Source organism: Cervus canadensis, chromosome 7 (assembly GCF_019320065.1).
Source record: "Cervus canadensis isolate Bull #8, Minnesota chromosome 7, ASM1932006v1, whole genome shotgun sequence".
In the NCBI taxonomy this organism is placed as follows: Eukaryota; Metazoa; Chordata; class Mammalia; order Artiodactyla; family Cervidae; genus Cervus; species Cervus canadensis.
The window spans coordinates 42,454,566-42,476,154 of record NC_057392.1 but is presented as its reverse complement, the minus strand read 5'-3'; the positions used below and the strand labels follow the sequence as shown (position 1 = coordinate 42,476,154).

At 34.6% G+C, this 21,589-nt stretch overlaps 1 protein-coding gene across 12 annotated transcripts in view; it reads right to left on the bottom strand.

Annotated features, from left to right (window-relative positions):
* The window catches only part of STXBP5L (syntaxin binding protein 5L), a 339,029-nt gene that overhangs the window by 94,702 nt on the left and 222,738 nt on the right, over positions 1-21,589 (bottom strand). For 5 of the 12 annotated variants that reach the window (XM_043473078.1, XM_043473077.1, XM_043473079.1 and 2 more), the window contains 2 exons: positions 5,745-5,896; positions 3,687-3,851 (listed from right to left, as the gene is read on the bottom strand). In XM_043473078.1, coding sequence (XP_043329013.1) covers positions 3,687-3,851; positions 5,745-5,896 — 317 coding nt within the window. The remainder of the gene's footprint in view (positions 1-3,686; positions 3,852-5,744; positions 5,897-21,589) is intronic. The other 7 variants (XM_043473083.1, XM_043473084.1, XM_043473088.1 and 4 more) reach the window with 3 other exon arrangements.

The following is a 21,589-nucleotide window of genomic DNA, read 5'->3' as shown; positions in this document are numbered from 1 at the left end:
TCTCTGGGATCCTCTCTTTATGCGCTGAAGCTGCTTTGGTTTCCCTGGTTTCTCATCCCCATCTTCTCAATAGGGAGCTGGTTTCCTCTTGGGCTTCCTCCTCCTCCCTTTGCTGCAATCTAGAAATTCTCTCGGGGCAGTAAACAGGTACAGTTATAGAGTTCACTTCTTTTGTTTCTCATCTGCCAGAAATTACTGGCTTTCATTGCCTGATGTTCCATGTCTTAAAAACCACAGTTTCATTCATTACAGCTATTTGTTTGTGTGTTTGGAGAAGGATGTTAAACCTTGTCCCTGTTATTCTATCTTGTTCAGAACTGCAAGTTCCAAGCTTTGTCTTATTCCTTCTTGTAAGGATTCACTTAAATGTTTCCTCCTCAGATAGGCCTTCACTGACAACATATTCAAAAATCAGTCCAACTTTTCCATGTCTCATTTTATTTCTTTTATAGCACTGTTATCTTTTTTCAACTATAATTTATAGCTAGAAATTTCTTTGTAGTTTTCTCTTATAAATTGAGGGAAGAGACCATAATTATTTCATTCATTAAATATCTAGTACCAAAAAAATATTTGACACAGATGATGCTTAATAAATATTCTTTAAATGAATGGACTTTTCCCATTTATTTGTTCCTTGAGACATTCCTCTTATTCTTTGTTTTACTCTTCCTCCTTTCTTGACTTTCTCCAATCATTTTTTAAAAAATATTTGACTCTCTTTTCTAATTCTCTTCTATTATCTTCCCCCCTTTTCTCCAATTTTTCTTTATGCTCTGATTTGTGTATCCAGGATCTGTTATGACTCCCCATACTCTGAAAAAACTATGCAATGAAAGAAAGAAAATATCTATACATAGGATTGAAACTTTCCAATGGATTCCTTTATTGCATAACTAGAAATTGATGCCTAAGCACATTTTCTGACAATGTTCTACCCTGAGCATACTTTTTAAACCTCCTTTGGTTCAAATGGTATATTAGCAATTTTCAACTAGCAAAATTTGTCATTATCACAAGTAAAAAGAGCACTAGGTGATGAGGTAGCTGACTGAATGTTAGCCCTAAATCTTCCATAAATTGGTTGTATTCTGCAAAAGTCATGTAATCTGTGGTGTGGGTTTCATCTTCAATGATGATAATTATAGAAAAATAATGTCTAATATTTATAGAAGTGCTATTATAAACACTAATCTTGAAAAGTTCCAAAAGTCTCTAAATAAGTAGGGATTATAATTTTACTTTATGAGAAAAAAGAAACTCAGAGTAGTTAAATGATTTGCTTAAGATATAAATGTAATGTCTAGTCAATAAGGAGAAAGGAAGAACTTGATACAAACCTTCTGACCCTATGTCTCCTGCTTTTTCCAAAACATTTCATTTCATTCACAAATCATAGTTTCATGGAAGACATGCAGCATCTCTTTATGGCCTTCTAAGGATTTTATTTTTCTTATGTCTTGACACTTTAATTCTTTGTTTAGCAGAAACTATGATTTCTTTTATAAGTTCCAGTGAATCCAGTAACTACAGAAGCCACGTCTACTCTCATTTACCAAATTTGAAAAGTCTCCCGTTGTTCATGTGAGTGAAAAGCATCACCTGTCAGGCTCTATCCCACTACCATCATCATTGACTTACTGAGCTCATAGTTGTGCTAAGAGTAAGAGGCTAATGAGAAATTTACATATGGTCTTCAGGTTCTCTTTGTGCTCTACTTAAAAAGGTAGAGCGTGTGCACAAAAATACAAACAAATCTAAGTACCAATTAAGTGGTTCAGACTCTATTGTGTCCAAGTCTGTACACTATGGACACTGTAGACATTTTAAATTAAGGAATTGGTGTAAAGCACTCTGATGGTAGCAGGAAAGGTTTACTATAGGGAGTGAAATCTTCCCGAGAGTTTTACTTACAAGTGTAGTAAAAGCCACACACTGACTTAAAAGGAGTGTTTTTATAGGTAGTAGAAAATTCATTTGAAGATGTAGATAGGAATTATATTTTAGAGTATCCTGAAGGAATGTTTAAAATCTTTTTTTTTTTTTAATTCTGAAGGCAACATCAGATTATTGAAATAATTAAGGCAAATGACATTTAAGCTTTATATCATGGTTGATATTGTAGACTTCATATAGTTTAACTAACTGCCTGTTTCTTATCCTCAGTATCCAATTTCTTTTACTATAAAAGCTGTTTATTATTGTTTATTATATAAATACCATATTGTTTGTTATATAAATACCATGTTTATTATAGAAATACCATAAAATACATTAAAAGAAATTGATAAAATTTACAATCTCATGTTCCAGAGACTTCTTCCCTCTGTATAGATGGATACATTCACATATACACACACACAGTGGGGGAATTCCACCATGGGAAGGCTAGATTAGGATTCTGAAGTTTGAGTATGTATGTTAAACCTCTTAGAGACTATTTTCAGGAAAAGTTTTGGCTGGACCCTTTTAGGTGGCAGGGGATGGGTAATGAATAGTATAGCGGAGAGGTCAGCAAATTTTTCATGTGAGGAGTAAGACAGTAAATATTTAGTCTCATGGGCCATATGGTTTCTGTTATAACTACTCAACTCTGCCATTGTAACTTGGAAGCAGCCACAGACAATATGTAAATGAATGAGTTTGTCTGTGTTCCAGTAAAATCTAGGGAATAGTTATGAGCAGAAATAAGTCACCTCTGGGCCCCAGAAATGTTTAAGGATTTCTATGGTACTGACATCCTTTAGTTAATGGAACACAAAGTTTTAGATTTTTATAAGTGATGTAATTTTATTAAATATCTACAAGCTGGTGAGGTGAGGTCTGAAGAAATGCAGAATAAGAGCAACAAACGTGTGTGTATCCATATGTGTATATTTTATACAAACATGATATTATCTTATATATATTGTTAAGCAAACTTTCTCAAACATAGCATAGATTAACATATTATACACATCTTCTCATACCAATAAATATTCACCCATAACATCACTAATATTATCTGTATCTCTAATCATACTCTCACTCTTCATTCTTTCTGCACCATTTTTAAGAATATCTGACTCCACCATTTTCAGATTTGCATTTGCTACCACAGTAAAAGTTACTATTACTGACTTTTATTTACAATCTTAATTTCCCAATTTCAGTGTTTGGCTCCTAAAATAAACATAGAAGTGTTTATCTGCATATTCTATTCGAATGAAAAGCATCAGAAATTGGAAATATTTGGCTACCTCTAAGAAATCTAATTACGTTGGAAAAAGCAAATATCGTGGCCCTGGTTACAATAATTTTATAAAATGACCAAAGGTACAAAGTTTCCAAAATAACCATTCAATTATTATTGATACTAGATTATCAGGTTTATTATTTAAAAGGACACCACGGCTATTCCTCCTCAAAACAAAAGACAATGTTTCTTGGACTAACAATACATGGTATGCATGATTTGAAAGAAACACTGAAACAATGAATATGGGTAAATAGGTATTTGGCAATAACTATTTGAAGTGTTTACATAATATTTATTAAAATTATCAGGTTGCATTTCCATAACAAAACAAAAATTTGCATGCATGCTGAATGTGTTTTAACAAACACATTACTGAGCACAAGTGTATGGATTTAACTCAAGCATTATGACTTAAAAAAGCTATTTGCCTAACCTTTATAGAACTTACTCTGATAGGAAGTACGGATCCGTTTCGTTAAATCAGGATAAAAGTTAGACAGGCCACGCATGCAAAAGTTGTCTTTGGAACATGCCAGAACACCAGCATCAGCAGCAGGCAGAAGGAAGAGAGAAAAATAGTCTAAAGTGAAAGGAAGTGATATCATACCAGAATCTAGAACAGCCAAGATGAAGAAATTGCAGCAAGTTTAGGTAATCAAATTAGAAAGGAGATATTAAAAAAATAAATTAATTAGAAAGTAAGAGGTGATAGATGAATGATGAGTATGCTGTAGTAATTTTATTCAATCAAGTCTCTTATAAAAATAAATGGCATTTCTCTTACATGCATTTTACATAGTAAACTTATTTAGCTTATAAATAATTTGTATGTTATGTCATAAATACAAAAATGGTTGTCTTTAATATTCAGTATTAACAAGAAAGCCTAGGGATTTTAGTTTTTTTTAAAATAACAAAGTGAGTACTCATTATATAACTAAATACAAGCATCGTTCACTTCATCCCAGTTTTTCCTAATTTTCGAATCATTAAAATTCTGAGTTCTAATCATAATTTTTGAGGCTCAATAAATTTAAATTAAATAATTGAATTATCTTGTCAAAATACACACTTTGTCATTCCACAGTGTACTTCCAGCAAGTAACTTAGAAACTGTCTTAAGATCCACAGTTTTTCTGATTGAATTAGTGTTTCAGCAGACAAACAGTGCTTACTTTTCCCCTAATATCTATCGAGAGTACAAGAACTTTCAAAAATCAACTTTCTCTTTCTCAATCATGAGGGAATCTCATAGTACATGCGTGCACAATTTCTCTATTCTGCCTTTCTTTGAAAAGCCAGTAGTGGTAGAAGCAGAACCTGTCTAGTTTTATATTTATAGCACTCCAAAATATTGCTAAAAGATAAGATCCCTAACAACAAAACCCAGATTCTGAAGGAGAACTTTTGTGCTCCTGAAAAGAGTCTAGACTATAAATTTGGAAAGGGTTGAGGCTTACAAACGAAAGATTAACAAAGAGAGAATTTCAGTATATCAAGTAATTTTTTATTAGTCCCAAAGGAAACTTCACTTATTATCACTTTCATATGTTAAATTTGGCACACTTACAATTTAAAAAGTGAAACCTACAATCATGTACTTTTTTTTTTTTACTTTATAACAGTCTTCACTTGGTATAGTTAGTAAAAGTGTCAATATTCAACTGATTATTTTAAAAATACAGAAAATGTTAGAAACTGTATAATGTAATATGTAATATTGTAGATGCATGTCTATCTGCAAACCGTTTAGCTCAACCAGTTTTTTATTTTTTTTTTACCAACTAAACTATGTCAGTGGACAGAAAATATACAAAATATTGGCAGTGTTTACAAAGCCAACTATTTGGATATTTACTGAAATTTCAGTAAAACTTTGCATAACTTGGCATATCAAAGTTTGGTATTACATGTAGAAAGTATTTTGGCTTGTATTTTAATAACTTTATATATTTTCCTTTATAACTGTCCTTCAAGAAAAATATCATCTTTCATAGCATTGTAAAATGTTAATAAACGTTTACTGCATTTGTGAAAATACCTCCAAGAAAGTCACCATCCAACAAGAAAAAATGACAGCTAAAAAATGGAGCTAATTTAAAAAATTATAATGGGTAAATAACATTGTTACATTTTTAAAGCTATAGTTTATTAGAAGAAAATTATCCCATTTGACACAACCACTGTAAGTAGTTTTTTTCAACTGAAGAGACTAATTTTCTTAGCATTTTTATATTCAATAGCATCTTATTTTGTTATTTCTTGGGAATTCAACTTAAGAACATTGAGATGCTTCCTAACATTAATAACAAATTGAAGTTTAAACACCTTCTTTACCCTTTCAGAGTCTCGCTATGTTTCTGCCCAATTTTACTTACATGGCATTATAAATTATGCTGATTTTATACTGCTATGTATTTGAATAGCATCACAGAAGACACAAACTCTAAAGGAAAGAAAACAGGTGAACTAAATAAGTTCATAATCATCTTGTTTTATCTCCTACCTGCAATGAACTGCTTGTTTTTTCGAGGAGACCGTGGTTGTCGTTGGTATATGTCACTTGATCTATACAGGTCAATGGTCCCCATGCTTAACAGTACAGTCTTCTGTATAAAATCCACCACAGCCAACCCATTGCAGTTCCCAAATGCAACTCTGAGAGAAAAAAAAAATACAACTAGAATGTATTACACCAACCATTATTATTTTGTCTCTGAATTAAAAAAATAAATATGATTATTGGAAAGTAATGCTTTAGGATTGGGTAAGTCAGGCAGTGATTGGTAGTCATAAAGGGAATGGTGCCTTTTACATACGATAGGTTAACCTTATATAAAAGCCAGGACCACTGCAAAAAAACAGGAATGACCTGCAGTAATGTTTTCTCAGATATTTTCTCATGTAAGTAGTGATTACTCAGCCTGTTCTTTAATAACTTGATTTTATGTGAGTCTTCTGTAAAAACAAAATCTTTTTGCTATGAAGGGGAAACTAGGTCAAGAAATGTCACACTTTAATAGCTACAGATACTTAAGTACACAATTAGATGCCTTTTTCAAATAAAATCATAATTTGGGGGTTCCAAATTAGTTATTTTCTTAGAGTATATATTTAACATAAGATTTTACATAAAGATTAACTTCATATATCAAAGGTTTTGATACTACGGTAGATATGAAGAGAGACAGAATTTTCATTCACAAAAATTTAAAAATATCCTCAATCTTCTGTTCTTTATCTTGTCCCATTTATTAAACTACAGAGACTACTTGGATTACTTTCTTAACTAAATCTCCTTTAAAATTAAAACAGATCTCCTAAGCAGATATTTTGATCACCTTAGCTACTGTGCAATGCTGTGTGCTACTGAGTTGTGTCTGACTCTTTGCCACCCCATGGACTGTAGCCTGCCAGGCTCCTCTGTTGGCATGTACTAAACTCTTTTTTTCTCCATTCACAACACGACTTCCAGCTGAAAAATTGTAAATCTGTGCTTTTTGCTTCCTAAATTAAATATAAAATAGTTGTATGAATGTTGTTTCCTCATTTTAAATAATTCCATGTTATTTTCTTAGATTGAATCTTGTGGATGAGTCACCAGCTACTGTAAATCTAGTTATTTCTATTGCACCACACTGCCTTCCTCACAATAAGTGAAAAGAAAAATTCTATCATACTAGATGTTTTGCTATTTTATATAAAATTCTACATCTTCCAAGAAGACTAACTCTGGAAACTGGAAAAAACATTGTAAAGGTCAGAAGATCCCATCTCATCATTTATAGATTATGTGACTGAGAAAAACTAATAAATATTGCCAGGCCTTAGTTTCTTTACTTTGTGATGAGAATTACAATGTTAGATTTATCTAGTTCAGAGCTTATGAGCATCAAATCTGAGATGTTATTAAAGTACTTTGAAAAGCTTCCACACAAAGTAGAATTGATCTTAATATTTCTTTATGTACAATATTACATATTGTAGTGAAATAATATCTCTAAATTTTTAATGTTAAAATGTAGTTCCTCTGCCTACAGGTATAAAAGAGTTCCCAAATGCAATTTTTAGAAAAAAGGCAACTAGAATGTATGACACCAACAAAAATAATTATTTTTATTTTGAGTTAAAAATAAGAATACTACCTCCAATTAAAATAAATTAATTAATTAAAAAATAACAATACTAGAAAGTTATACCTTAGGTTTGGGGAGGTTAGGCAATGGTTGTTTGAAAGGATATTGCATTTAATCTTATACCTTAACTAGAAAACAACAACAAAATATATTGAACAACAGTTTTCACATACTGGTCAACAGGAAACCTAGAGTAAGATGAAAGAAGGATAACAAAATAAACTTTAGGCATTCTAGTTTAAGTGTTCTAGCTTAGCAAATGGAGAAATTTCCCAGACTAGAGCACAGGAGGGGAAGGCAAAGGCAACCCACTCCAGTACTCTTGCACTTTTCACTTTCATGCATTGGAGAAGGAGATGGCAACCCACTCCAGTGTTCTTGCCTGGAGAATCCCAGGGACGGCGGAGCCTGGTGGGCTGCCAGCTATGGGGTCGCACAGAGTAGGACACGACTGAAGCGACTTAGCAGCAGCAGCAGCAGCAGAGCACAGGAAACCAAAGCTCAAGGACAGATCAGAAGTCTTGCTGAACTGAGGCGACAGAAATCAGAGTCTGATGCAGCAAAAGCAGTGAGAATGTAAGGCAAAATACCAGAGAGAAGAGAGCAGCACAGATAGAATACATCAGAGATGTATAGACTGGCCTTCTTGAGATTTTATCTGGGTACTGATCTGTGCACCCATGTAAATAAAACTACTCCCAGGCTTGGGAACAAACTACCAAAAAAGGTAAAACAGAGTAATTTGCAAAGCTCATCCAAGGCTGAGATTGTTTCATGTCACTACCAGCCAAACTGCTGAGATGTCCAAATACATGGGAAAACAGATACAGGGGTGTCACTTCATTAGTGGGAACAAATTAGCCATAAACTAAAGGCTTTTCTGGATCCATCCTAAACAAGCTCAAAAACAATTATTCTAAGTAATATAACTTTCTTCCAGAAAACTACTGAAAAGAATCGAATAAAATATCACCATAAATATAAAATTCACAGTGTTAACTACATGAAAAGTATTAATAGTAGGCATATAAAGAACTAAGAAAAAGACTGATAACCAGGGGGGAAAATAAACCAACAGAAACATACCTAGAAGTAAAATAGATGGTAAAATTGGCAGAAAAAGATGTTAAAAATGCTTTGGAAAGTATATTCCAGATATTCAAGAAGGTTGAGGAAAACTTGAATGCAGAAAATACATTTCTTATTCAGAATATTCACAGAACTCCCAGTAATAATAAGATAATTTGATTTAAAAAGTAGGCAAAAGACATAAACAGATGTTTCATCAGACAACATGCACAAATGTGAAAATAGCACTTGAAAGATGCCGAACATAATTAGTTACCAGGAATACATAAATTAAAACCACAATTAGATACCACTGAACCCATCAGAGTAGATAAAACTGAAAAGATCAACACTATGCACTGTTGACAGGTATGTGGTAAAACCAAAACCCTCACACATTCTCACAGAAATGCAAAATGATATAACCTCTTTATAAAGCAATTTATTCTGTCTCATAAATATATACTTACCACATGACTGAGAAATTCTGCTCTTATTTACCCATGAAAATACAAATAAATGTTACATAAGGACTTTTACTTGAATGCTAATAGTGGATTTATTCATAATAGTCCCAAACTGGAAAAAAACCATATTTCCATCAATGGTTAATAGATACAACACATTTTTGTATATACACACAATGGAATAGTATGCAGCAATGAAAATGAACAAGTCACAAATATATATAGTAACACAGATGAATCACAAATGCATTATGCTAAGTGGAAGAAAACAAAAAATTCTATTTATATAAAATTATAATACATGTAAAAATATGGAGACAGAAAGCAAATCAGTGGTTTTACAGGGCCAAGTACTGACAGGTAATAAAAGGGCACAAGGGAACTTTTGAGGTGGTGAATAGTGTTTATAAAATTAGTCTGTTGGTGGTTACATAACTTACACTGTCAGGTATATTTGTCAAAACTAATACTGCATACTTATAATTTGTAAAAAAAATTTTTCCTATATGTTAATACCTCCATACAGTTTTTAATATTAATAAACATTTAATTAAATTACTACCAAAATAGACCTGTGTGCCTCCTGACCCAGTGGCCAGTATCAGCCCACATTTCAAGGGCATCATCTCCAACCTAGTGTCACAATCCTATCCCTGAATTGGTGAGGCCAGAAAATGCAGCCAAACCAGAGTTAGGACTCCAACTCACCAGCTTGAACTCAAGGAAGCCATAAGCCATTGCTATTAACAATGCAACAATGAATATCCTTTATGATTTAGTTTTGCTCAAATAGAGTATATTTAGGGGATAAATTTCTAGAAATAAAATTACTCACTTATGTGAAAAACACTGTATATTTTACTCTTTAATTCAAGCATAACACACATAAATTAAATTGAACACTTAGTTATCACAAAGTGAACAACCTCACATAATTATCACTACATCAAGAAATAGAATATTACCAGCAGTTGTCTTGTGCTTCGCCTGATTATTACTCCTGTCTCCCCAAATCTGACTTCTTTTTTTTTTAATTTTTTTTATTAGCTGGAGGCTAGTTACTTTACAATATTGTAGTGGTTTTTGCCATACATTGACATGAATCAGCCATGGATTTACATGTGTTCCCCATCCTGATCCCCCCTCCCCCCTCACCCCCATCCCATCCCTCTGGGTCTTCCCAGTGCACCAGCCCTGAGCACTTGTCTCATGCATCCCACCTGGGCTGGCAATTTGTTTCACACTTGATAATATACATGTTTCAATGCTATTCTCTCAGATCATTCCACCCTCACCTTCTCCCACAGAGTCCGAAAGTCTGTTCTATACATCTGTGTCTCTTTTTCTGTCCTGCATATAGGGTTATTGTTACCATCTTTTTAAATTCCATATATATGCATACTGCAATACAGTATACTGTATTGGTGTTTATCTTTCTGGCTTGCTTCACTCTGTATAATGGGCTCCAATTTCATCTATCTCATTAGAACTGATTCAAATGTATTTAATGGCTGAGTAATATTCCATTGTGTATATGTACCATAGCTTTCTTATCCATTCGTCTGCTGATGGGCATCTAGGTTGCTTCCATGTCCTGGCTATTATAAACAGTGCTGCGATGAACACTGGGGTACATGTGTCTCTTTCAGATCTGGTTTCCTCAGTGTGTATGACCAGGAGAGGGATTTCTGGGTCATATGGCAGTTCTATTTCCAGTTTTTTAAGAAATCTCCACTGTTTTCCATAGTGGCTGTAACTAGTTTGCATTTCCCACCAACAGTGTAAGAGGGTTCCCTTTTCTCCACACCCTCTCCAGCATTTATTGCTTGTAGACTTTTGGATAGCAGCCATCCTGACTGGCGTGTAATGGTACCTCATTGTGGTTTTGATTTGCATTTCTCTGATAATGAGTGATGTTGAGCATCTTTTCATGTGTTTGTTAGCCATCTGTATGTCTTCTTTGGAGAAATGTCTGTTTAGTTCTTTGGCCCATTTTTTGATTGGGTCATTTATTTTTCTGGAATTGAGCTGCAGGAGTTGCTTGTATATTTTTGAGATTAATCCTTTGTCTGTTGCTTCATGCTATTGTTTCTCCCATTCTGAAGGCTGTCTTTTCACCTTGCTTATAGTTCCTTTGCTGTGCAAAAGCTTTTACGTTTCATTAGGTCCCATTGTGTTTATTTTTGCTTTTATTTCCAATATTCCTGGGAGGTGGGTCAGAGAGGATCTTGCTGTGATTTATGTCGGAGAGTGTTTTGCCTATGTTCTCCTCTAGGAGTTTTATAGTTTCTGGTCTTACATTTAGATCTTTAATCCATTTTGAGTTTATTTTTGTGTATGGTGTTAGAAAGTGTTCTAGTTTCATTCTTTTACAAGTGGTTGACCAGTTTTCCCAGCACCACTTGTTAAAGAGGTTGTCTTTTTTCCATTGTATATCCTTGCCTCCTTTGTCAAAGATAAGGTGTCCATAGGTTCGTGGATTTATCTCTGGGCTTTCTATTCTGTTCCATTGATCTATATTTCTGTCTTTGTGCCAGTACCATACTGTCTTGATGACTGTGGCTTTGTAGTATAGTCTGAAGTCAGGCAGGTTGATTCCTCCAGTTCCATTCTTCTTTCTCAAGACTGCTTTGGCTATTTGAGGTTTTTTGTATTTCCATACACATTGTGAGATTATTTGTTCTAGTTTTGTGAAGAATTCCATTGGTAGCTTGATAGGGATTGCATTGAATCTATAGATTGCTTTTTATAGTATACTCCTTTTCACAATATTGATTCTTCCAATCCATGAACAGGGTATATTTCTCCATCTGTTTGTGTCCTCTTTGATTTCTTTCATCAGTGTTTTATAGTTTTCTATGTATAGGTCTTTTGTTTCTTTAGGTAGATACACTCCTCAGTATTTTATTCTTTTTGTTGCAATGGTGAATGGCATTGTTTCCTTAATTTCTCTTTCTGTTTTCTCATTGTTAGTGTATAGGAATGCCAGGGATTTCTGTGTGTTAATTTTATATCCTGCAACTTTACTATATTCATTGATTAGCTCTAGTAATTTTCTGGTAGAGTCATTAGGGTTTTCTATGTAGAGGATCATGTCATCTGCAAACAGTGAGAGTTTCACTTCTTCTTTTCCTATCTGGATTCCTTTTACTTCTTTTTCTGCTCTCATTGCTGTGGCCAACACTTCCAACACTATGTTGAATAGTAGTGGTGAGAGTGGACACCCTTGTCTTGTTCCTGACTTTAGGAGAAATGCTTTCAATTTTTCACCATTGAGGATAATGTTTGTTGTGGGTTTGTCATATATAGCTTTTATTATGTTGAGGTATGTTCCTTCTATTCCTGCTTTCTGGAGAGTTTTAATCATAAATGAGTGTTGAATTTTGCCAAAGGCTTTCTCTGCATCTATTGAGATAATCATATGGTTTTTATCTTTCAATTTGTTAATGTGGTGTATTACATTGATTGATTTGTGGATATTAAAGAATCCTTGCATTCCTGGGATAAAGCCCACTTGGTCGTGGTGTATGATTTTTTAATATGTTGTTGGATTCTGTTTGCTAGAATTTTGTTAAGGATTTTTGCATCTATGTTCATCAGTGATATTGGCCTGTAGTTTTCTTTTTTTTTGTGGCATCTTTGTCTGGTTTTGGAATTAGGGTGATGGTGGCCTCGTAGAATGAGTTTGGAAGTTTACCTTCTTCTGCAATTTTCTGGAAGACTTTGTCGTGTAGGATCGGTGTTAGCTCTTCTCTAAATTTTTGGTAGAATTCAGCTGTGAAGCCATCTGGTCCTGGGCTTTTGTTTGCTGGAAGATTTCTGATTACAGTTTCAATTTCCGTGCTTGTGATGGGTCTGTTAAGATCTTCTATTTCTTCCTGGTTCAGTTTTGGAAAGTTATACTTTTCTAAGAATTGGTATATTTCTTCCAAGTTGTCCATTTTGTTGGCATAGAGCTGCTGGTAGTAGTCTCTTATGATCCTTTGTATTTCAGTGTTGTCTGTTGTTATCTCTCCATTTTTCATTTCTAATTTTGTTGATTTGGTTCTTCTCCCTTTGTTTCTTAATGAGTCTGGCTAATGGTTTGTCAATTTTGTTTATCTTTTCAGAAAACCAGCTTTTAGCTTTGTTGATTTTTGCTGTGGTCTCTTTTGTTTCTTTTGCATTTATTTCTGCCCTAATTTTTAAGATTTCTTTCCTTCTGCTAACTCTGGGGTTCTTCATTTCTCCCTTCTCTAGTTGCTTTATATGTAGAGTTAGGTTATTTATTTGACTTTTTTCTTGTTTCTTGAGGTAAGCCTGTAATGCTATGAACCTTCCCCTTAGCACTGCTTTTACAGTGTCCCATAGGTTTTGCGTTGTTGTGTTTTCATTTTCATTCATTTCTATGCATATTTAATTTCTTTTTTGATTTCTTCTATGATTTGTTGGATATTCAGAAGCGTGTTATTTAGCCTCCATATGTTGGAATTTTTAATAGTTTTTTTCCTGTAATTGAGATCTAATCTTACTGCATTGTGGTCAGAAAAGATGACTGGAATGATTTCAATTTTTTTGAATTTACCCAGGCTAGATTTATGGCCCAGGATGTGATCTATTCTGGAGAAGGTTCCATGTGCACTTGAGAGAAAGGTGAAATTGATTGTTTTGGGGTAAAATGTCCTATAGATATTAATTAGGTCTAGCTGGTCCATTGTGTCATTTAAAGGTTCAATCCAAGAAGGTTCAATCCCAGGTTCAATCAAAGGTTTAATCCAAGAAGAAGATATAACAATTATCAATATATATGCACCCAACATAGGAGCATTGCAATATGTAAGGCAATTGCTAACAAATATGAAAGGGAAAATTAACAATAACTCAATAATAGTGGATGACTTTAATACCCCACTCACACCTATGGATAGATCAACTAAACAGAAAATTAACAAGGAAACACAAATCTGACTTCTTACACCAAAAGTCAGTTTTGCTCATTGATAAATGTTTCACTTTTTTCTAATATTATAGTTACATGTAAATGAAGTTCATTTTAATTGATAGAGAAATTAATATCATATAATTTATTCAATCTACTCTGGTCATTTGTTTGTAGTTTGGGGATATTATAATACTGCCATCACAAATAATGCTACTGTCTTGATTTATTTATTTTTAATTGAAAGATAATTGCTTTACAGTACTGCATTTGTTTCTACCAAAAGTCAACATGAATCAGCCATAGGTTTTACCTGTGTCCCCTCCCACTTGAACATCCCTCCCACCTCCCTCCTCATCTCACCCCTCTAGGATGTTATCGAGCCCCAGTTTGAGTTCCTTGAGTCATACAGCAAAATTTCCACTGGTTATCTATTTTACTTATGGTAATGTATGTTTCCATGTTACTCTATACCTCTCCTCCTTCCCACCACCAGCTGTGAACATGTCTGTTCTCAATGTCTGTGTCTCCATTGCTGCTCTACAAATAGGTTCATCAGTACCATCTTTCTAGATTCCATATATATGTTAGCATACAATTGTTTTTCTCTTTCTGACTTACTTAACTCTTTATAATAGGTTCCAGGTTCATCCACCTCATTAGGACTGATTCAAATGTGTTCCTTTTCATGGCTGAGTAACATTCCATTGCCTTGGAACTGAACAGAGATCATGCTGTCATTTTTGAGACTGCACCCAAGAACTGAATTTTGGACACTTTTGTTGACTATGAGGCCTACTCCATTTCTTCTAAGGGATTCTTGCACACAGTAGTAGATATAATAGTCATCTGAGTTAAATTTGCCCATTCCAGTCCATTTTAAATCACTGATTCCTAAAATGTTGATGTTCATTCTTGCATCTCTGGTTTGACCACTTCCAATTTACCTTGATTCATGAACATTCCAGGTTCCTATGCAATATTATTCTTTACAGCATCAGACTTTATTTCCATCACCAGTCAAATCAACAACTGGGCACTTTTTTCCCTTTGGCTCTATCTTTTCATTCTTTCTGGGGTATATTTCTCTACTCTTATCCAGCAGCATATGGGACACCTACCAACCCGGGGAGTTCATCTTTCAGTGTCCAATCTTTTTGCCTTTTCACACTGTTCATGGGGTTCTCAAGACAACAATACTGAAGTGGTTTGCCATTCCCTTCTCTAGTGGACCACATTTTGTCAGAACTCTCCAGCAGAATGATCTCTGTTCCTTTCCAAGGCAAATCATTCAATATCACAGTAATCAAAGTCTATGCTCCAACCAGTAATGCTGAAGAAGCTGAAGTTTAACAGTTCTATGAAGACCTACAAGACCTTCTAGAACTAACACCCAAAAAAGATGTCCTTTTCATTATAGGGGACTGGAATGCAAAAGTAGGATGTCAAGAAATACCTGAGGTAACAGGCAAGTTTGGCCCTGGAGTACAAAATGAAGTAGGGCAAAGGCTAACAGTTTTACCAAGAGAATGCACTGGCCATAGCAAACACCCTCTTCCAACAACACAAGAGAAGACTCTACACATGGACATCACCAGACGGTCAACACCGAAATCAGATGGATTATATTCTTTGCAGCCAAAGATGGAGAAGCTCTATACAGTCAGCAAAAACAAGACTGGGATCAACAAGCTTACATCATGACTCCTTATTGCAAAATTCAGACTTAAATTGAAGAAAATAGGGAAAAGCACTAGATCATTCAGGTATGTCCTAAATCAAATCCCTTACAATTATACAGTGGAAGTGACCAATAGATTTAAGGGATCAGATCTGATAGAGTCCCTGAACTGTGGATGGAGGTTCATGATATTGTAGAGGAGGCAGTGATCAAGACCATTCCCAAGAAAAAGAAATGCAAAAAGGCAAAATGGATGTCAAAAGGCAAAATGGATGTCTGAGGAAGCCTTAGAAATAGCTGAGAAAAGAAGATAAGGAAACAAGAAAAGGAAAGATTTACCCATTTGAATGCAGAGTTCCAAAGAATTGCAAGGAGAGATAAGAAAGCCTTCCTCAGTGATCAATGCAAAGAAATAGAGGAAAGCAGTAGAATGGGAAAGACTACAGATCTCTTGATGGGCACAATATAAGACAGAAATGGTATGGACCTAACACAGGCAGAAGATATTAAGAAGAGGTGGCAACAATAACCAGAAGAACTATATTAAAAAGATCTTCATGACCCAGATAACCACAATGGTGTGATCACTCACCTAGAGCCAGACATCCTGGAATGCAAAGTCAAGTGGGCCTTAGGAAGCATTACTATGAACAAAGCTAGTGGAGGTGATGGAATTCCAGTTGAGCTATTTCAAATCCTAAAATAAGCTGTGAAAGTGCTGCACTGAATATGCCAGGAAATTTGGAAAACTCAGCAGTGGGCACAGGACTGGAAAAGGTCAGTTTTCATTCTAATTCCAAAGAAAGGCAATGCCAAAGAATGTTCAAACTGTAGTACAATTGTACTCATCTCATAGGCTAGCAAAGTAATGCTCAAAATTCTCCAAACCAGGCTTCAACAATACATGAACCGAGAACTTCCAGATGTTTAAGCTAGATTTAGAAAAGGCAGAGGAATCAGAGATCAAATTGCCAACCTCTGTTGGATCATAGAAAAAGCAAGAGAGTTCCAGAAAAACATCTACTTCTTCTTTATTGATTACGCCAAAGCCTTTGACTGTGTGAATCACAACAAACTGTGGAAAATTCTTCAAGAGATGGGAATACCAGATCACCTTACCTGCCTCCTGAGAAACCTCTATCCTCGTCAAGAAGCAACAGTTAGAATTGGACATGGAACAACAGTCTGGTTCCAAATTGGAAAAGGAATACATCAAGGCTGTATATTGTCATCGTGCTTATTTAACTTAAATGCAAAGAACATCATGCACAATGCCAGACTGAATGAAGCACAAGCTGGAATCAAGATTGCCAGGAGGAATATCCATAACCTCAGATAAGCAGATGACCACCCTTATGGCAGAAAGTGAAGGAGACCTAAAGAGCCTCTTGATGAAAGTGAAAAAGGAGAGTGAAAAAGTTGTCTTAAAACTCAACATTCAAAAAACTAAGATCAAGGCATCTGGTCCCATCACTTCATGGCAAATAGATGGGGAAACAATGGAAACAGTGACAGCCTTTATTTTGGGGGGCTCCAAAATCACTGCAGATGGTGACTGCAGCCATGAAATTAAAAGACACTTGCTCCTTGGAAGAAAAGCTATGACCGACCTAAACAGCATACTATAAAGCAAAGACATTACTTTGCCAACAAAGGTCTGTCTAATCAAAGCTATGGTTTTTCCAGTAGTCATGTATGGATGTCAGAGTTGGACTATAAAGAAAGCTGAGTGCCAAAGAATTGATACTTTTGAACTATGGTGTTGAAGAAGACTCTTGAGAGTCCCTTGGACTGTAAGAGAGATCTAATCAGTCAATCCTAAAGGAAATCAGTCCTGAATATTCATTGGAAGGACTGATGCTGAAGTTGAAACCCCAATACTTTGGCCACCTGATGGGAAGACCTGACTCACTGGAAAAGACCCTGATGCTGGGAAATATTGACGGCAGGAGGAGAAAGGAACAACAGATGATGAGTTGGTTGGATGTCATCACCGACTCGATGGACATGAGTTTGAGAAAGCTCCTGGAGTTGGCAAAGGACAGCAAAGCCTGGTGTGCTGCAGTCCATGGGGTCACAAAGAGTCAGACACCACTGAGTGACTGAACTGAACTGAATATTCCATTGTATATATGTACCACAGCTTCTTTATCCATTCATCTGTCGATGGACATCTAGATTACTTCCATGTTCTAGCTATTGTAAATACAGCTGCAGTGAATATTGGGTTACCTGTGTCTTTTTCAATTTTGGTTTTCTCAGGGTATGTGTAATGTAGTGGGATTGGTGAGTCATATGGTGGTTTTATTTCTAGTTTTTTTTTTTTTTTTTTTATGGAATCTCCATATTGTTCTCCATAGTGGTTATATCAGTTTGCATTCCCACCAACAGTGCAAGAGGGTTCCCTTTTCTCTACATCCTCTCCAGCATTCATTGTTTGTAGATTTTTGCCATTCTGACCAGTGTGAGGTGATACCTCATTGTATTTTTGACTTGCATTTCTCTAATAATGAGCGATGTTGAGCATCTTTTCCATGTATTTGTTAGCCATCTGTATGTCTTCTTTGGAGAAACGTCTGTTTAGGTCTCTTCCCATTTTTTGATTGGTTGGTTGTTTTTCTGGTATTGACTTGTATGAGCTGCTTGCATATTTTTAAAATTAATCCTTTGTCAGTTGTTTCATTTGTGATTATTTTTCCCAATTTGAGGGTTATCTTTTCACCTTGTCTATAGTTTCCTTTGCTGTGCAAAAGCTTTTAAGTTTAATACGTCCGACTTGTTTATTTTTGTTTTTATTTCCATTTCTCTAGGAGGTGGGTCATAGAGGATCTTGCTGTGATTTATGTCATAGAGTGTTCTGCCTATGTTCTGTCGAAGAGTTTTATAGTTTCTGGTCTTAGGTTTAGGTCTTTAATCCATTTTGAGTTTATCTTTGTGTATGGTGTTAGGAAGTGTTCTAATTTCATTCTTTACATGTAGCTGGCCAGTTTTCCCAGCACCACTTATTGAAGAGACTATCTTTGCCCCATTGTATAGTCTTGCCTCCATTGTAAAAATAAGGTCCATAGGTGTGTGGGTTTATCTCTGGGCTTTCTATCTTGTTTCATTAGTCTATATTTCTGTTTTTGTGCCAGTCGCATACTGTCTTGATGACTATAGCTCTGTAGTATAGTCTGAAGTCAGGAAGGTTGATTCCTCCAGCTCCATTCTTAAGACTGCTTTGGATATTCGAGATCTTTTGTGTTTCTATATAAATTGTGAGATATTTTTTGTTCTAGTTCTGTGAAAAATACCATTGGTAATTTGATAGGGATTGCACTGAATTTGTAGATTACATTTGGTAGTATAGTCATTTTCACAATATTGATTCTTCCAACCCCAAAACATGGAATATCTCTCCAGTTGTTTATGCTATCTTTTATTTCTTTCATCAGTGTCTTATGGTTTTCTGTATACAGTTCTTTTGTCTCCTTAGGTAGGTTTATTTTTAGATATTTTATTCTTTTTGCTGCAATGGTAAATGGAATTGATTCCTTAATTTCTCATTCTGATATTTCATTGTTAGTGGATAGCAATGCAAGTGATTTCTGTGTATTGATGTTGTATCCTGCCACTTTGCTAAATTTACTGATTAGCCCTAGTAATTTTCTGATGGTATCTTTAGGGTGTTCTATGTATAGTATCACATCAACTGCAAACAGTGAGAGTTTTACTTCTTTTCCAATCTGGATTCCTTTTATTTCTTTTTCTTCTGATTGCCATAGCTAGCACTTCCAAAACTATGTTGAATAATGGTGGTGACAGTGGGTTTTGTTCCTGATCTTGTCTTTGTTCCTTAGAGGGAATGCTTTCAGGTTTTTCACTATTGAGAATAATGTTTGCTGTGGGTTTATCATATATGGCCTTTATTATATTGAGGTAGGTTCCTTCTATGCCCGTTTTTGGAAGAGTTTCTATCATAAGTGGGTATTGAATTTTGTCAAAAGTTTTTTCTCCATCTACTGAGACTATCATATGGCTTTTATCTTTCAATTTGTTAATAGGGTATATCATATTGTGTGTATTGAAGAATGCTACTGTCTTTTGATGCATCTGTGCTTGCACTTCATTAGGAATATATCTAGAAATGAAACTTTTGGGTTGTAGGGAATGCATACATAGGTATGCTAAAATAAGGTAAATAATGCTAGCAATTTTATAAAGTAGATTCACCAATCTACCCTCTTAGCCACAATGTTTGACAGTTCTTGATACCTGATATCTTTGCAAACACTACCAACATTACTAATGGTAATGGTGGACCTTTACATAGAACTATGAATGTATTTTTTGTTATTTAGATACCCTCTTTTATGACATGTTTGTTCAAAGTTCTTCATTTTTTTGTCTATTGAGCTATCTTTTTCTATTTGATGACTCTTTTAACACTCAGATAGGAGTCCACTGTCAGATAAAATTAATTCAAAGATCTTTTTACTGCTCTGCCATTTCACTTTCTTAATTGTGCCAATTTTTTCCAGTAAATTCTTAATGTTTTCCTTTATGGTTAATACCTTTATGAGTACTACTGAAGAAATATTTCCTTGAGCATTATGAAGATAGACTCCTATTACACTTTCCAGAATCTTTGTGTATAGTGTAAGAGAAGAGTCAAGTTTCATTGTTCTATATAATTATTCAATTGACTTTTTGCTCCTTACTGGGAGGGGTAACCTCTCATTTCCTCCATTGCTCTGCTGACCCAATTTGGCTACATGCTTGGATCTATTTCTGAACTCTTATTCCATTCATTGGTCTATTTGTCTATCCTGTACCAATAAAAACACTGTCATGACTAATACAGTTTTATTTAATAAGCCTTATTTTCAAGTACAGCAGTCTTCTAATTCTGTTTTTCTTTAATGCTGTCTTAGCTAGTTGTGCCCCATTACATTTCTCTATACATTTTAGAAGTGAAAAAAATCAGCTGAAATTTATATTGCTATACTGGTAAATCCATGAATCAATAGATGAAAACCTGTCATCTTTACACCATTATTGAATTTTTCATTTCATGATTTAGGTTCTGTATTTATCTTGTTTTATAGTTTTCTGTGTAAAAGTCTTAAACAACTTTTATTAGATTTACTCTTAGATATTTTATTATTTTTATTTTATTGTAGACGAAATCTTTATATAATTTGTTTCTATTTTATAGAAAAAATATTGACATATAATTTACTTTTACTTGGACTTTATATTCAGTAATCTTGTTAAACTCAACTACTAATTCTAACAATTTCTCTGCTAAATGATTTTTTCTATTTCCTTTGTTTCTAATTCATATGACTGATTTATTTTCCTTTCTCAGTACAATGAAAATAGAAATGGTCATAGCAGTCATCTTTGTATTGTTTTTACTCCAGAGGTAAAGCTTTTAATATTTTAATGTATGATTAATATTTATTGCCATATATCACATTAAAGAAATTTCCTTCTTGTTTTAGTTAGTTGTTTCTTTTTAAATCATAAATAGATGTTGAATTTTAAAAATGTTTTTGTTTTTCCATATTATGGCTTCATTATAGTTTCTATATTATCTAATTAATGCGATGATTTATACTGATTCATTTCAAATGCTGGACAAACCTTACAATCCTGGTATAAACCAAACTTGATTACAACATGTTATTTTTATTGCTATTTTTATTTATAGTTTGAATGGGATTTTTGTATCTATGTTCATGCATGATGATGTTATTCATTTGCTAAGTCTACCCTGACTCTTTGTGACCCCGTGACCCCATGGACTGCAGCATGTCAGGCTTCCCTGTCCTTCACTGTCTCTTGGAGTTTTTGCAAACTCATGTCCATTGAGTCCGTGACACTATCTAACCATACCGCCCTCTGCTGCCCTCTTTTCCTTTTGCCCTCAATCTTTCCCAGCATCAGGGTCTTTTCCAATGAGTCAGCTCTTTGCATCAGGTGGCCAAAGTACTGGGGCTTCACCATCAGTCATTCCAATGAGTATTCAGACTTGATTTCCTTTAGGGTTGGACTGGTTTGATCTCCTTGCTGTCCAAGGGACTCTCAAGAGTCTTC